The sequence below is a fragment of the Arachis duranensis genome, chromosome 9 (genome assembly GCF_000817695.3).
Source record: "Arachis duranensis cultivar V14167 chromosome 9, aradu.V14167.gnm2.J7QH, whole genome shotgun sequence".
Classification (NCBI taxonomy): Eukaryota; Viridiplantae; Streptophyta; class Magnoliopsida; order Fabales; family Fabaceae; genus Arachis; species Arachis duranensis.
This window is the reverse complement of record NC_029780.3, coordinates 103,559,112-103,577,326: the sequence shown is the minus strand read 5'-3', so window position 1 is coordinate 103,577,326 and position 18,215 is coordinate 103,559,112. Positions and strand designations below refer to the sequence as shown.

General features: G+C 38.2%; 1 protein-coding gene across 1 annotated transcript; it reads left to right on the top strand.

Moving 5' to 3' along the window:
* Positions 1-5,483: 5,483 nt before the first annotated feature.
* On the top strand, positions 5,484-7,213 carry LOC107466482 (uncharacterized). Its single transcript, XM_052254356.1, has 7 exons — positions 5,484-5,864; positions 5,966-6,040; positions 6,132-6,190; positions 6,417-6,477; positions 6,698-6,794; positions 6,913-6,979; positions 7,124-7,213. Exons 1-7 carry the CDS (start codon positions 5,804-5,806, stop codon positions 7,211-7,213), a joined length of 510 nt encoding a protein of 169 aa, XP_052110316.1. The 5' UTR covers positions 5,484-5,803.
* The last annotated feature ends 11,002 nt before the right edge of the window (positions 7,214-18,215 follow it).

Here is an 18,215-nt window from a genome sequence, read left to right as displayed (position 1 = left end):
GTATATTAATAAATAAATATTATAATAAATTAAATATGTAAAATGTATAAAATAGATTTAATAAATAAATATTATAATAAATAAAGAATTTAATTTTTTAATAAATAAATAAATAAATAGATCAGCTATGTTAAATATTTTAATATAAGATATTAAAATAAATATGTGAATATTTATTAAAATATTTATAAGGATTATTATTTAATTAATGTAAAATATATCTTTGTTGATGCAGCCTAACAGGAATTTGTTGGTGCGTAAACTGGATCCACCACAGACGTGGAATACGATGGTGGAGAACTACTTACGCACCACGGGATTCTACCACGTCTCTAGAATTGGAGTCATAAGAGAATTTCACCCCATGTTAGCTGCTCTGGTTGAAAGGTGGAGGCCGGAAACCCACACCTTTGTATTGTCGGTCGGTGATGTTACAGTAACATTAGAGGATGTCGCTCATATATTCGGCCTACCCATTAATGAAAAGCCTGTCAGTGGATGGACAGATAGTAGTAGCGACTTTGTTCAAAGTCAGGGCATAGCAATATTCGGTCGTGAGCCATCAGTCAGTCATAATTCGAAGTCCTATATAAAGCTGGGTTGGGTTCGACGTATCAGAGACGCAGAGCCGTTGGACACTGAGGAGTCCATCAGGAGATACGTCAGATATCAGATCTTCTGTTTGTTAGGGTCGACTCTATTCACTGAGTTGATGCACTCGACAAGGTTCGTTGTCATATGGCCCCATCGATGTCCCTCATCGAATGCCAATACTCAATATCTGAGTCCAATGGCATCGCACCACCTGGCATATGCCTCGCCTGACTCTTCCAACCTCTTTTAGTTGATATTGTACTCCTCCAACGTTCCTGAATACCCTATGTTGACCATAAGCTTTTGCAAGTGAGGGACTTTGAATGCCCTTAAGAAGTTACTGCCGATGTGCCTTATACAAAACATCCACCATGCTCTTGGAGGTTTCCAATCACCACCAGAATGATTTACTGCTGCACATATTGACTCATGCCGGTCTGAGATCATACCCACACCATCTTTTCTAACAACCTACATTCGCAGATTCCTGAGAAAGAAGTGTCACGCATCAGCTGTCTCCCCTTCCACCAAGGCAAACGCGATAGGCACAATATTCTGGTTCCCATCTTGTGCAACAGCGACTAGAAGTGTACCTTTGTATTTTCCGTATAGGTGTGTGCCGTCAACCTGAACCAGGGGCTTGCAATGCCTGAATGCCCTAATGCATGGATTGAAACTCCAAAATACACGATGAAGTATTTTTACACCTTGCACCTCCTCATTCCCGTTGTACAGTGATCGTGTTTCTATTTGGACAACTAAACTAGGCATCTTCTGCACCATGACCGAGAGCCACCATAGCAAGGCTTGGTAAGAATCCTCCCAACCACTGAAAACTTTGGCTATGGACTTCTACTTTGCCAACCAAGCCTTTCGGTAACTGATGGTATAGTTAAATCTTGACTGGACTTCCACAATTATAGATTTCACCTTGATGGAGGGGTCCGTCTCGACCAATGGCCTTATAGCCTCAGCAACTGTATCCGAGTCCAACTTGGAATGATTTTATGAAATCGTTCCGATTGTGCACGTGTGCCTACCGTTGTGTCTACGTATCTCCCAACAACCTTTTTTTCGTATTAAGCTGGCTCGGATAAACCAGTCACATCCACGCCCGTACATCTTGCATTTTGCATAGAACGTCTGTGGCTCAGACTCATACACATCATAGTCAACTCCTCTAGATATAGTGAAACTTCTAATTGCTGCGACGACCGACTTTCTAGAACTGTATTCCATTCTAATCTGGAACTCTCCGTCCTCAGGATCAGCAACGCCTACAGAAAGCCGAAATCATCGTTTATTAATCCATCCAAAGTATAAACTAACAAAAACTTATTATTTAGTCAACACGTACCTATGTTTGCATATTCTGGAAACTCGGAGGCATGCATGGCGTTGAGATTCAACTCACACATAAAAGGTGGAACGTACATCGGTTGACTGCTCGAGGGATGAACCACTACATTCTCTGCTGTTGCCTCAACTCCCACATCACCATCTTCATCTTCGTCGCCGGCTTCATAAGTGGCTTCGAAGTCCTATTCGCTTTCACTATTCATTCCTTCGTACATTGCAGCTCTATCATCATCTATATCTATATCATTTTGAACCGCTACTGCCTCTACAGCTTCAAACTCAACGTACAACTCAATCTGTGGGTGTCGCATTTGAGTCTGCCGGTGAATTTGAAACATATTGTGCATACTCGCTTCATCAGTGATCGGCATGGTATCAAACTGTATTAGACCACCAAAAACTATAACTGGATTCTGGTATAGAATTCTGCTCACTCTCATTAACGTACCATTCTCCATGCTTTGACAGAGGCCGTTCTGCAGTTTTATTAACGTCATCGTGCATAGAACCACAAATGAAAACGGATTATGGGACACAAACCTCACTCTCTCATGAGTATTATGTATTATCTCACCGTTGCGATACACCACCAAATTTGCGGTGCTCTCCATTACACTAACAACAGCCTCAAAGAACACTGAAAATACACTCAAATCTTATTCAGTATGCAAAACACTATCGAGCTCTGCCTTATATAGATGGTTGCACTTAACAGTTAACACGCCCCCACGTGCTGCCTGCCTCAGCCAATCACGCTTTGACACGGGTCAGAACGCCCCCGCGTGCTGACTCAGCACGCCCCCCACGTGCTGCATACTTGGACCAATCAATCTTCACCACGTCAGCACGCCCCCTGCGTGCTAACTCAGCATGCCCCCCACGTCCTGCCCCTCATAGTCAATCAGCCTTAGTCACGTCAGCACGCCCCTTGCATGCTGACTAAGCACGCCCCCTGCGTGCTGCCTACTTGGCTCACCCACACCATACCACCTAACTTCCACGTCCCCCACGTGAGTCAGGCAACACGCCCCCTACGTGTTGTGTTTCCATCTGACACGTCCACCTATGTGTAATACACATAGTGTCTCCATTTTTAATCAATACACCACAATATTTTCCATATCTAAATTATTCGACCTAAATTCACTACAGTGTATTATTTCTTTACATAATAATTAAAGCACATACTTCACAGCTTATTTTTTCTTTTACTCAATCATCTATTTTCCTCTTTCTTCTCATATCAATAACGGGGACAAATGAAAGAGAACGAAAACATAACAGTAACTAGGGCAATTGACACATCATGCCACTAAAATAACCCACCTTGAAATTAATGTGCCACATGGATTTTCAATTAACATCGTTGACGTCTGAGTACACTACTAGAAAACTAGTTATTACAGACGGATATTTCTGACGGATTTTATCCCACTAAAATACAGAGGGAATTTCAGAGGGATTTTTTGTCGAAAAACAAAAAAAAAAATAGATTAGCATAAATTACAGACGGAAAAGAGAATCCGTCGATAAATCCATCGGAAAAATTAATTTTTTCAGTGAGAAATGGTTACAGACGAAAAATCCGTCTGTAATTAAATAGACAAAACACTGCGTTTTTACTAAATTATTACAGACAAAAAATCCGTCTGTAATTTAAATTTTCCGTCGGAAATATTGAGATCCCTAATTTTATCACCACCCATTTCACACTCCATTCGAACACCATTCACACTCCATTCACACTCTGCATAACCATTCACCCTCATCCCTTACAGTCTCTGCCGCCGCCGCTGCAGCCACGCAGCCCCCGCATCAGCCATCGCAGCTCCCCGCAACCCCACAGCCTCGCAACCCCACAGCCTTCTCCTCTGTTCGAGCGCTCTCCTTCTCTCTCGGTGTCGCCGTTGTGTTTCTGCCACTGCCCTTCCTCCTCGCTTTCATTCACGAGTCAAGACCGTTCCTTCACTCCTCCATTGGAAGTAGATTTGAAGAGCCACGAACCGAGGTGTGGCATGTTCCTCCATCATTGAGTTCCTTGCTGTCGTCGACAATCACATTGTGCCCCTCCTTCCACACCTCCTCTATACACCATTTTCCCTTTATTTCTGAGGTAAGATTTGAGATTTTTTCCTATTTCTTAGTTTTTATTTTTTGTTTTTGTTCTTGGTGTTTCTTTTGATGAGTTTTCTTATTGTGTTGTTATTGTTATGTTCAACATTTTTTTTGAGGGATTTTGCTCAATGTTAAGGTTCATTTAGTGTTGTAACATTTATGATTAGTGGAAAAATAGATTAAAAAAAAACTGAATAAAGTGTTGGTGAGACATCTCCAGACAAGAAATTAAAAGAATTAAAGCTTACTGAAGATCAATCATATGTTTAACTATTAGTTGTTTATGAAACTACCATAAGCTATTGAGTTTTTTGGGCCAATTGAGATGCTATGAAGTGTATAGGCTTCTGGTTCAACCCTTGTCACATTCTATCTCCATCTCCTATTGATTACTCACTTCTGTAGACAAACTGATCTTACTTTGTAAAATGTATGTTATTGATGGTACTAATAAGTGATTCCACCATTAGAAATAATGAATCATGATCAATAATTTTCTGCATATAATATCTTTTATCATGCATCTGTTATAAATAAAGTGGAATTCTTCTGTCAGAATAAGTTAGTGATAGAAGTAAAGATATTCATATAGATCATTCTTTTGCAGCTGAAGTTGTTGAAGGTAAGAAAGTTTTGAATTTGTCACTCAATGTATGTATTATTTGATGGTAGTGTAAAGTTTTATTTCAATTCTTAGGCCACATGCCAATTTCTTCTGCCTCTCAAAAGTCTAAAGTATCTAAAAAAATTAGCAATGATCATTGAAATAAGGGATGGATGGAAACTTGTGAAGAAAAAGTTCAGTCCTATGATCAAAAGGGAAAAGGTTTTTTTTTTTTTAATTATTCCTTGGCTTTCTAACAGTATTGCACTGAATACTAGAGTCTAAAAAATGATATGGTGGGAATATTTTGGTACCATAATGTGGAAATATATCTGCCAAAATGGTATCAATCAAAGCATAACCTGTCAAATGCTGTCAAATTCATGCTTGTGCATGGAACAAGTGGATTCTTGTGACCGAATAAACCCACCTTCCCCCAAGAAAAACTTATCGTTTTTTTTTTCTTTATTTTTTAATCAAAGTTTTTGGTAATGTGTCTCTATCTTCCTTAACTATCACTGGCAATCATGCATGTGAATCTCTTTTTGTGTGTGTATAAAATTGTTCTTGTCTTCAGATTTACAAAAGTCCTACATGACTACATCCATATATATATAATCACAACCTCATGAGTTTTGTCCATGGTTGTGAACCTTATAAAGTTGAGAAGACTTTTAGAGCTGGAAGCTCGGAAATCTATTCTAAACTGTAGTTTTAGGGCTCATGCTTGGAGTTGTTATGTTCATAATTGTCACTTGATTTTTTTATGCACTTTCATTTTGAGTTATTGGTGGGGTTCTTTTATTAATTAATAATGCCAGGCCTATCATGGATATCAATAATTAAAAAAAGCTCTATTCTTTTCCAATTATAATACCATTGAATGATAAACTTAGACTTTTTAATATAATTGACCAATCTTTTACATAGGCTCCAGACATAGGGTGCCTGGTGTCGACTCCAAAGGACTCCGGTGGAAACAGAAGGAAACCAGGGAGTATTGGAGAAGTTTCGGTCTATGTCCCCGGTCTACGAATTCCTAAACCTGTTGATTTTGCTCAGTCACTTGGAGATCACTTGTCAAAGAAAATAGTAGAGCGCCTTTCGGCTCTTAGAACACGTATAGTTGTAATGGCTAGCCAAGAAGGCCCTACAATTACAAGAACAAAAAGAAAAAGTGCTACTCAACATGGTCAGTTTCTTAAACAAAGATGAACTTATTTTATTTAATGATAAAAGAAGGAAGATTAAATTTACTGATGCATTGGTATGGCAACGCATGATCATCTGCAGGTGGTTCGACACTGCTTGATCTTCTGCAGGCTCTAGAAGATTATTTGCCGGTTCTTTTGGGGTTAGTCAATGATGGTAAGTCTTATATTTGTTCTTTATTATGTAATATGTGTTTTTTTTTGCCTTTCTGTAAGATAAATATTCCAATATTTGCTTTATGGTGAAGGAAGCCATTTACAATATAAAGTACAATTTGTTTGGGTTAATCAAGAGGATGATGCTGAGGTAACTCCAACCATTTTTTTTCCTTATTTCCTGATGTGTATTGTATTTCTGGATTTGATTTGGAAATTATTTTCTACACTTAAAGAGTGCTGATCAGTTTGTTCCCACCATTTCCATTCTTTGTGGTGTGGCATGATTGACGCTTTCATAGGAAACAACCATGTCTAATGGTTGGTATGAAGTGTTGTCAGTTTTACATTTGATGGCAATGCTATTACTATCACAGGCTAATTTTTTACTGCTTCCAAGATCATCCACTGATGGTTATCAGCTTAAGGTATCTGAAGGTAAGTAATTTGGAATTTTAACACAAATCCATTGTACGAAACAGCCAAAATCCATTGTAATAGATTGGTTTAGACATCAAATTAGACTCTTTGCTCTTGAGATAATTGTTGTATATACTGTAATACTTTATTTATAAGAATGTTCTGTCTTCGCAGTTGCATTGATCTTTAGTATATATTGTGTCGATTGCGAAAGTAAAATAGTTGTTACTTGTAACAGAAAGCAGACGAGCTTCTGTTGATATCTTCTTAAAGGCTGCTGGATATCTGGATTGTGCTGTCAAACATGTTCTTCCCCAGTTGCCGGCCGAACTCAGGTTAGTACATATATATGTCATTTATGCAATAACTGGAATGAAGCATTTTCTTTCCCTGTATATGACCTATATAGTTTTCTATATTATTTGATGTTTATTACATGTGTTCTGATTATAGGAGGAATTTACCAGTAGACTTAGCAGAAGGAACGCTTCGAGCACTCTCTCTACAGGCATTAGGCCAGGTATCAATTATAATTTCATATGGACCTACTAAATGAGGTGTCTTATCTCTGCTATGGTGTATTCATGATCCACTCTTAGCTTTGAAATATTCAACTGAAAATCCCTCTGCTTTGGTATAATTGTTTATTTCTTCCCTTGTTTAGGGAGTGGATATCCAACTTGGAATGGCAATTGATAGTACCAAGGCCACTCTAGCTGTGAAGCGTAGACTTGCATGCAAAATGGTTAATTGAATACTATATAGGATTAGGAATTAATCATCTTTTCTGTTTACATCAATTTTCTTAGAACATAAGAATCCATTAGGCATGTTAATGTTCTTTCAAAAACCAGAATTCTTTCTTTTCTCTCTCTCTCTCTCTCTCTCTCTCTCTCTCTCATTTTAGTGTATATATATATGCACACATTCCCATGTCAGTGTGGATCATCACGAAAGGTAGACTTTAGTGTTTGTTCTTTGGAATTGCCAATGTGAATGATATTTTATTTTTGTTTTTTCGGTATTTCCTTTGTGCAATAGTTTCTACTGTTTGTTTACCTTCCTTTCTGACAAACTTCAAAATTGTTTTTTTTCCATTTTTCTTAATTTATTTCTGTTCAGGCAATTGTATCTATAAAGAAAGGTGCATATTTACTAAAGTGTGGTCGCAGAGGAAAACCAAAGCTCTGCCCTTTCAGACTTTCCCCGGTAATAGGCATATTTGTGATGACACATTATTTCAATAATTTCTTTGCTTCTTCTGATAATTTCTTAATGATATGTGGCCTATGATTTTCATTACATTCTGTTCTTCAAATTTGTTCTATAAACATTAAATTTAGAGGTTTCGAAATCTTCCCCTTGTTAGATTCTCAATGGTCTCACTAGTGATTGAAACTTGTATTTGTTGTTTCTTATTGTTTTTTATTTTTACTGTTAACTACTAAATCCGTAATGCTATCTTCAATAAAACTCTACTTTGATCTGGAAACTATAGTTGCTTGTAATGCTAAATACTACTATCTATAAAGTTTCTTTAATTATGATGAAGATGTTAACATGTCTTCTCCCCTGATTATAGGATGAGAAGAATTTGATTTGGTACTCAGGGTAGCAGGAAAAGCATTTGCGATTAAGTTCGGTTTCGAAGATTATTCAAGGGCAGGGAAATGTATGTAACAAACATCCATGGGCATGCTACCTTCTTGCTTGATGAATTTTCCAGATGAACCTGAAGTTTTGGTCTAATGATACAACACTAATCCTTTTTCAGATAAGGTGCCAAAGGCAAAATGAAGCTGAAAAGGAGTGCCATTCATTTTCGCTAATCTATGCCGACGGCGAACACTCTCTTGATCTGGTAATATTTGTGATTAGCACATTGCATATAACTATATTTGTTTTCTTATATCCTTTTCAGGAGAGCAAGTTTTTGAAGTTCTTGGGATTTATGTGGAATCCCCTTTCTTGGGTTACGGAGGCTGCTGCTATAATGGCAATTGCTCTTGCCAATGGAGAGGTAAGTGTGCTTACTAGCTTCTAAAACTTATTATTAGCAATGGAGGTGTATGAAACTCTTGAATTAACTCAACTTTTTGCTAAGTTTAGGTGAACTCAATCTGAGTTTGATTATTTTGTACTTGCTGTTATTATTATTGTACAGGGTAAGCCTCCTGATTGGCAAGACTTTGTTGGTATTATCACTTTGCTTGTCATCAATTCAACTATCATGTTCTTTTTAGTGCCAGCTAGAAAGATAGATGTCATAGAACTTCATCCATTCCAGATTCTACATCATGTTCTTCTTATAGATTAAGGAATTGTGATGTTTTTATTGGATTACATGGCTCAAAACCTCCTTTTGTAAGATTTGTTAATTGGCTTCGTGCTGAATTAGAACTTCAAGGAATCAGTTGCTTTGTATCAGACAGGGCTCGATGTAGGAGCTCTCGCAAACTTGGCATTGTGGAGAGAGCCATGAATGCTGCTTCTTTTGGGATAGTGATAATGCAACTTAGTTATCTATTAATATTTTAGATTATTCTATCTTTAAATGCTAAGTGTAATTTGTGACATTCATGTAACATTGGGATGGTCATCTTATTTTTTTTGGATGTTTTTTTATTAAGACAATGAGATATTGGTCAATGATGTTGAAAAATAACATCTAATTTTATAGGTATCATGTAATGAATATTATGTTTATTTATGTGATTTTTGGCTTTCTTTTTTCAATTTACAGTGTTTGATGGAGTAAATTTAGAAAACAAATCTAAAGTATTCATTTTGCAATGAAAAAATCTATAAAAAATTCTATTTTATCTTACTGACGGATTTACAGACGGATTTTCTGCCTGTAATCAGAACGGGATGATTTTCTAAAGTTCAAATTACAGACGGAAAATATGTCGGAAAATTCATCTGTAATTACCGTCGGAAAATCCGTCTGTAATTACAGACGGAAAATCCGTCTGAAAATCCGTCTGTAATTACAGACGGAAAATCCGTCGGAAAGTTCGTCGTCTTTGGAAAATGGATAGAAAATTTACAGAGGGAAAATCCGTCGGTAACTGCTAAAAATTCGTCTGTAATTTTCAGACGGAAAAAAATCCGTCGGTAAATAATTTCCGACGGGACTTTTACAAAGGGACAAAATCCGTCGATAATTTCGTCGGTAACCAAAAATCCGTCTGTAATAAAGACTAAATCCGTTTATAAATCTGTCTGTATTAATCCATTTTCTAGTTGTGGTAATTTTGAAAAATTACACATGGATAATTTTGTTTCATAATTAAAAAATTTGTTTCATTCTTACACATGGATAATTTTGTCAGCTTTTATAATTTATATGGATAAATTTGATAATTTATTTCTATAATAAGTGATGACTAATTTATGCTTGTTTGACTAGTATATATCACGTTGAAATAATATATTTTCTTTGAATTATATGAAAATAGTGATTTTATGTTGTATAATTATTAAAGTGCATGTAAGATGGTTATTTGTATTATTTGATTTAATAATTGAGATTAATTAAGCATAATCATTACCACTGTAAAAAAATAACATTTTCTATTTATAATTATAACTTTCAAAATATTATTTTTTAATCTAAAGTTTTTTGAGTATTAATTTGGATATTGTTTATATATACCTGGATAGAACTTTCTGTAGGTAGTTCTATAAATTGTTCCTTATTGCTTATAATTAACAATGTTGAATGGATAGGTACGTCCCAATTCCCATGCTTTAATTGTTGGCACTGAAAACATTAACGATGGTTTCTACTTTGGAAACAACCGTCCAAATATTGTTTCAAACACACAGTTCGAACTCACAAAAGTTTTCAAAATCATTGCTACAATGGCATCCTTCAAGAAGAGGATGATGATAATATCAAAACCATAGCTATATGTTATAGAAATAATTCAAGTGGGGTGAATGATAACATCATTATGACACTACTATAACTATAGCTATGTGTTATAGAAATAATGCTATTTGATGTATAAGTGACGCATCTCTTATTTTAAGACTTGGTTAGTATGAATCAGAGATCAGAGAAATGTTATTAGAATGAGAAATAGGGACACCATCAACTTTTTTGGTCTTCTTCCTCTCTTCCTCATTTCTTGTTCTTAATTTGATTTTGTTTGATTTTATTTATTTACTGGTAGGATGTGCCTAATTTTTTGAGATGGAAGAAGATTGCATTGTGTGTAATTCATGGTAATAATTAATTGGTGTGTTTTTTTATATAATTTTTTTTATTTTAAATAATAAATTAGACTTTTAGATATCTGAAAAATATATAATAAAATTTGTAGAGAAATATGAAAGTCAAATTTTCTAAATTCATAAACGGAGAGTCAAATTTACATTAAAATAATTTTTTTCATCACAAAGCAAATAAGAAGGTCCAATTTGCACATTTAAAATTTTTTTGATACTATATGATATAGCCACCATTAATACGAGCTATAACTCGGCCTCATAACCGTTACTGGCCGTCACCATAACTCTACATTTACCATTATTGCTCGGTCCTTATGAGCTATAACTCGGTGACATTAATATTATCATAACCGACGTCTCAAACGGTAAGATAAAATCGGTTACAAAACCAATCATCACAGAAATCGACAATTTATCACCTAGAATGTAACGGACGAATAAGCATCTATAAAAGAAAGGTAAAGCGTCTCTTTTGCATATACTTCTCTGAACTTGATACTATAACTGACTTAAGTATCGGAGTGCCTTTGCAGGTACACTCCATCTCCTTTGTATTGCTCGCCCTCTCACACTTGCAACACACATAAGGAACTCGGATTCTGGGAGACGGACGTTCAACCTTACAGCACATAACTCGGCTGATCTCGAGGAGTTGAAGCCGACTTATTTCTCAGGCAAGATCAATTGGCGCCTACCGTGGGGCCGAGGAAGTCACATCTTTTCTTTTTTGGTCCCGTCACCTCCATCTGCATCCATGGCTGACGTACCGCCTCCTTCACTATCCGAACTAATGAAAATGGTAGCTGAGCTACAACAAGCTAATCAATGAATGGCTGACGAGAACCAAATAATGGCTGCCCAAATTGCTGAACTAAACCATGTTCAAATTGAGCACAACGATGCTCATCGCCAGCAGCCAGAAGACGAGGAACATCAGTCCCAACCGACTCATGTTTCAGAAACCACTCGACATGAGGAGCAACAGCCCGAAGATGAAAAAGGGGAGCCCGACGACCCTGTAGGTCCTTTCACAGAAGAAGCAATGAACTTCGAACTGCCGAAGAGGTTCACTCTGCCGCTGACCCTCATGCCTTATGACGGACTCGGAGACCCAAGGAAGTTTCTGAAGAAGTTCCGATCAATAATGATCATCAATGGTGCATCAGATACAGTTTTATGTCGTTGTTTTTCGAATTATTTAGACGGCCCTGCACTTGATTGGTTGTGTGCTTTGCCTGCAGGTTCCATTTCGCGCTTTCATCAGTTGGTGAAGTTATTTGAAGAGCATTTCGCCGGATCCGCAATATACTTGCACGATTCCGATTACTTGAACACCATCAAGCAAGGACCAAATGAAAGCTTAAAGGACTACATGACCCGCTTCACCAAGGTCGCAATCAGCATACCAGACCTCCACCCCGAGGTTCATCTGCACGCAATTAAAAGCGGCCTCCGACCCGGAAAGTTCCAAGAAACGATCGCTGTAGCAAAACCGAAGACTCTAGCAGAGTTTTGGGAGAAAGCAAAAGGACAAATTGATATCGAGGAGCTCAGACAAGCTCGGAAGTCCGACAAGTCACACTTCCGTGAAGAGGATAAGAGCTCAACAATTAGGAAAAGTTTTAAACTAACACCTCGATTTGATTCTTATACGCAGTTTAACACTAAGAGGGAAGACATAATCAAAGAGATCTTGAACTCAAAACTAATCAAGCCACCAAGAATGGCCGGCACGTACCAAGATGCAAAGAACGTGGACAAATCAAAATACTGTGCTTTCCACCAGAAACACGGCCACAATACCGATGATTGTGTGGTGGCCAAGGATCTTTTAGAACGACTAGCAAGACAAGGACACCTAGACAAATACATTGGTAGTCACATCCAAAAACGCGGCCCTAACTCCACAACAAACGACCTCTCTGAACAACATCGAGGAAGAGAGAAGGCACTATCAGGCCAATATGAAAAACCACGAGGTATAATCAATTGTATTTCAGGAGGATACGCTAGTGGCGGATACTCAAACTCGGCAAGGAAAAGATCGTTCAGAGCAATATGCTCGGTAAACGGACCACAGACAGATGTGGCAATCACTAATCCACAACCAGAAGTCACTTTCACACAGGCCGACTTCAACTCGAACATACAAAATTTGGACGACCCTGTGGTAATCACCCTTCAGCTAGGGGATTTACTGGTGAAAAAAGTACTCTTGGACCCCGGCAGCAGCGCCGATGTTCTGTTTTACTCCACATTTCAAAGAATGAAGCTCAGCGACAACATGCTACAATCTACAGGAGGAGATTTGGTCGGCTTCTCCGGAGAACGAGTTCCATACTCGGATCAGTGTGGTTACAAACCACACTGGGTGAGCACCCTTTTTCAAAAACTAATGATATTCAATATTTAGTTGTCGATTGTTTCAGCCCATATAACCTTATTCTCGGCCGACCCTTTTTGAATAAGTTCGGAGCCATTGTATCTACAGTTCATCTCTGTGTAAAGTTTCCACTGCAGGATGAACAGGTCGTAACAATCCATGGAGATCATAAAGAGGCACGACAATGTTACAACATCAGTATGAAACTCCAAAACCGCTCAACGCAACAGGTCAACAGTGTCAACCTTAACCAAAACGAACACACACTAGCCGACCTGGACCCAAGAGCTGATTTTCTCAAGCGCACAAAACCCTTCGATGACCTTCAAAAAGTGTATTTCAACAATGACCCCAACAAATTTACATATGTAGGTACCTCAATAAACACATCTGAGTTACAGGCAATAACAACCTTCCTACAACAACACGCCGACCTTTTCGCATGGACACCATCAGACATGCCTGGCATCGACCCACAGATCATCAGTCATAAATTAGCAATAAACTCGGCAGTCTGACCAGTGCAGTAGAAGAAACGAAAACTCGGCGAAGAGAAAAAGAAAGCGTCACTAGAAGAAACACAAAAGCTCATAAACGCCGAGTTTATCAAAGATATCAGATTCACCACCTGGTTAGCCAATGTGGTAATGGTAAGAAAACAAAACGGTAAGTGGCGCATGTGCGTCGACTTCACTGATTTAAACAAAGCCTGCCCAAAGGATTCTTACCCTCTGCCATCCATAGACTCTTTAGTAGACAATGCATCAGGCTACGCTACTTTAAGTTTTATGGATGCGTATTCAGGGTATAATCAAGTACTCATGCATCCCTCCGATCAAAATAAAACTGCTTTTATCACTGATTTCGGTAACTATTGCTATAAAGTTATGCCATTCGGATTAAAGAACGCAGGTGCAACTTACCAACGGCTCATGGATAAAGTGTTCACCAAACAAATCGGCAGGAATATAGAGGTTTATGTCGATGATATGGTCGCCAAAACAAAAGTCGGACAAAATCACATCAACGACCTTACAGAAATCTTCGGCCAGATCTGACAGTACAACATGCGTCTCAACCCCGAGAAATGTGCATTCGCCGTTCAAGGGGGTAAGTTCCTCGGTTTTTTGCTAACATGCAGGGGAATAGAGGCAAATCCAGACAAATGCCGAGCAGTGCTGGACATGACTAGCCCTAAAACAGTCAAAGAAGTTCAGCGCCTCACAGGACGACTTGCCGCACTTTCCAGATTTGTTCCTTGCCTAGCTTCAACTTCTACTCCTTTCTTCCAAACAATCAAAAAGAAAAATAAATTCGAATGGAACGACGATTGTGAGAAAGCCTTTCTAAAATTAAAAACAACTCTCTCACAACCGCCGATTTTACAAAAACCCCTACAAGGGGAGGATTTATTTCTATACCTGTCGGTTACTGATTGGGCGATAAGTTCGGCCCTTGTTACAGAAAGAAACAAAGTTCAGCAACCGATATATTTTGTCAGTAAGACTCTCTAGCATGCCGAACTCAATTATCCAAGGATTGAGAAGCTCGCACTGGCACTAATATTCTCGGCACGACGTCTCCGACCTTACTTCCAGAGTCACGTCATTCACGTCAGAACCGATCACCCGCTAAGACAAGTGTTACACAAGCCAGAAATTGCAGGACGACTCATAAAATGGGCAGTCGAACTATCTGAGTTCGATATCAGATACCAATCCAGAAGACCGATCAAATCTCAGTTTCTGGCAGATTTCATCGCCGAACTCACCATACTATCCGAAGAAGATCATGCAAAACAATGGACCTTATATGTAGATGGTTCCTCAAATAATGGGGGCTGTGGAGCTGGAATTCGTCTGGAGGCCGAAGACGGGTTCATATTGGAACACTCAATACACTTAGCTTTTAAAGCCAGCAACAACCAATCCGAGTATGAAGCACTGCTCGCAGGACTCCGACTTTGTTTGGATCTCCAAATTTCAACGATCAAGGTATATTGTGATTCTTTGTTAGTGGTACAACAGGTAAACGACATTTTTCAGGTAAAAGATACTCTACTCTCTAAATACCTGCTATTAGTGAAAAAATTATCAAAAAAATTTGCCAAATTTGAAATAGAACATATACGACGCGAACAAAATCAAAGGGCAGACATATTATCTAAACTCGGCAGTACACAGTCCGAGTTATCTACACTGCAACAATTTATAATAACATCACCCACTGTTACTCTGACAAATGTGTTAAGTGTTACACAGGAAAAAGATTGGAGGGACGATTTTATAAAGTATTTACAAACAGGTAATATACCAGAAGGTGTCCAGAACAATAAGAAGTTCCGCCAACAAGCATCCTTTTTCACAATATTCAATGGCACACTGTATCGACGAGGTCATACTCAGCCCCTACTCAAATGCCTTAACAACTCTGAAGCTGAGTTAGCCTTAGCTGAGGCACACGAAGGAATCTGTGGCACACACATAGGTGCTCGGAGCTTAGCATCAAAAATCCTCCGAGCTGGCTTTTTCGGGCCTACTATAAGGCACGACAGCGAACAAAAAATCCGATCATGCGACAACTGCCAAAGACACACACCATTGATACACATACCAGCAGAACAATTACATCACTCAGATATCAGTTGGCCATTTAACCAATGGGGTTTAGATATACTCGATCCGTTCCCCACGGCACCGGGCCAGGTAAAATTTCTTATTGTTGGCATTGATTATTTCTCCAAATGGGTAGAAGCCCAACCTTTGGCAAAAATCACATCCCAGCAAATGATCTCTTTCGTTTGGAAAAACATTGTTTGCCGTTTCGGCATACCTCAACATATCATAACTGACAATGGTCGCCAGTTTGCCGATCAGAAATTCAAATCTTTTTTGCAGAACCTCAAAATAAGACAGCATTTCGCCTCGGTCGAACATCCTCAGACAAATGGACTTGCCGAGGTAGCAAATAAAGTCATCCTGCACGCACTTAAAAAGAAGCTAGATGATGCCAAAGGAATCTGGGCCGAGTTAATACCCGAAGTCCTTTGGGATATAACACCACCCCACAAACATCAACAAAGGAAACACCATTCAGACTTGTATATGGCTCCGAGGCTATGATACCCCTGGAAATCTCACAAAGCTCAATCAGAACAAAACTCAGAAATCACGAAGAAGCTCGGAGAGCCGAACTCGATACAATCGAAGAAGTCAGAGAAATCGCAACATTAAGGCAACGAGCAGCACAACAAACAATAGCTCACCAATACAACAAAGCTGTTAAAAGCAGATCCTTCATAAAAGGAGATTTAGTACTTCGGAAAACAGAAATTACTTGGAGAAAAACTTTGCATGGAAAGCTCGCAGCAAACTGGGACGGTCCATACCGAATATTAGAAGTTCTCGGCAACGGAGCATACATACTGGAATCAATGGATGGTAAACCACTACCCAATACTTGGAATGTATCTTCCTTAAAGAAATTTTATAGTTAAAAATCAGGGACAGGCTTGTACTCTTTTTCCTACTACCAAGAATTTTTCCCAAAGGGTTTTGCTTGGAGAGGTTTTAACGAGGCTAGCCTACCTGCACCTTTGTACTCAAAAGGTTCAAAAAGACTCCGAATATATAGGAGACAAATATTATCTTCTTTATCAAATAACTATACGTCTGATATTATCAATCAAATATAACTCTATCAATACAGCTCAGACAACACCCAATACTCGTCTAAGCAACAAACTGCCATTATCAGATAACACCATCAACAACAATACCAATAACCTCGGAAAACTTTCCGACGAATAACAAACAACTTTTATAAAAAAGCATCAAATTCAAAATTCAAACAAGTCAAATTCAACAAAATTCAAAACAGCACACACTAACTATTACATATGCAACACAAATTCGAATAAGTTTCTAACAAAACAGATTAAACATTATCGGCTTCATCTTCTGCATCCCCATCATCTTCGACCAGCTGACCACCTCGAACTATTGATAAATCCCATTTTGACGGTTTATCTTGTATTGATTTTAAGAGCTTTTATCACCTTTTACCCACATTTATTCAATGAAATAGCATGGTTTTGTGATTGTCTCCTTATTTGTGCTTAGATGTGAAAACATGCTTTTCAACCCTTAATTTGATGGTTTTAATCTCCCTTTGATTCCACTAGATGCCTTGATATGTGTGTTAGTGATTTCAGATTGAAAAGACTAGGAATGGTTCAAAGGAGTGAAGAGGGAAAGCATGCAAAGTGGAGAAATCATGAAAAGTCAAAGAAGTTGAACTCGCCCATGGACGCGCGCGCGCGCACCTGGCGCTTGCGCGCACCTGCGAATTACCCCATGGACGCGTACGCGTGATGTGCGCGTACGCGTCGGTGTTGGTTTATGATTTTTTAATGAAAACGTGGCCATCGAATTCTCAAGGGTTGTGGGGCCCAATCCTAACCAACTTTGGCGCCAAAGATGCTATTTAAAGCCAAGGATTGAAGAGCAAAGGGACATTAGTTCATTACACACTCATTAGGATTAGTTTAGAGTTAGTTTCTAGAGAGAGAAGCTCTCTCTTCTCTCTAGAATTAGGATTAGGATTAGGTTTAGTTCTTAGATCTAGATTTTAATCTTTGCTTTCTTTTACTTCTACATCTCAATTCCTTGTAGTTACATTCATTCTTCTTCCATTCTTTTCTTATAATTTCCTTTATGTTGTTCTTATATTTTGTTGTAGATCTACTATTGTTCCTTCCATTTTTTTTCAATTCAATAAGAGGTAATTCATAATAATTGTTCTTCTTTTCTTTTCTATTGTTGATCTATTGCCTTTGTAGTTAGATCTCTCTTTAATTCTTGCAATTTATGTTGTTTACTTTTATTGCCTTTTTTGTGTTTGTTGAAATGCCTCTTCTAGATATAGTATAGATTTTGTTCCTCTTGGCCTAGGTAGAGTAATTAGTGACACTTGAGTTATCTAATTCCTTTGTTGATTGGTAATTGGAGAGATTGCTAATTGGTTTGGAGTGCACTAAAGCTAGTCTTTCCTTGGGAGTTGGCTAGGACTTGTGGCTCAAGTCAATTCATCCACTTGACTTTCCTTTATTTAGTAAGGGTTAACTAAGTGGTAG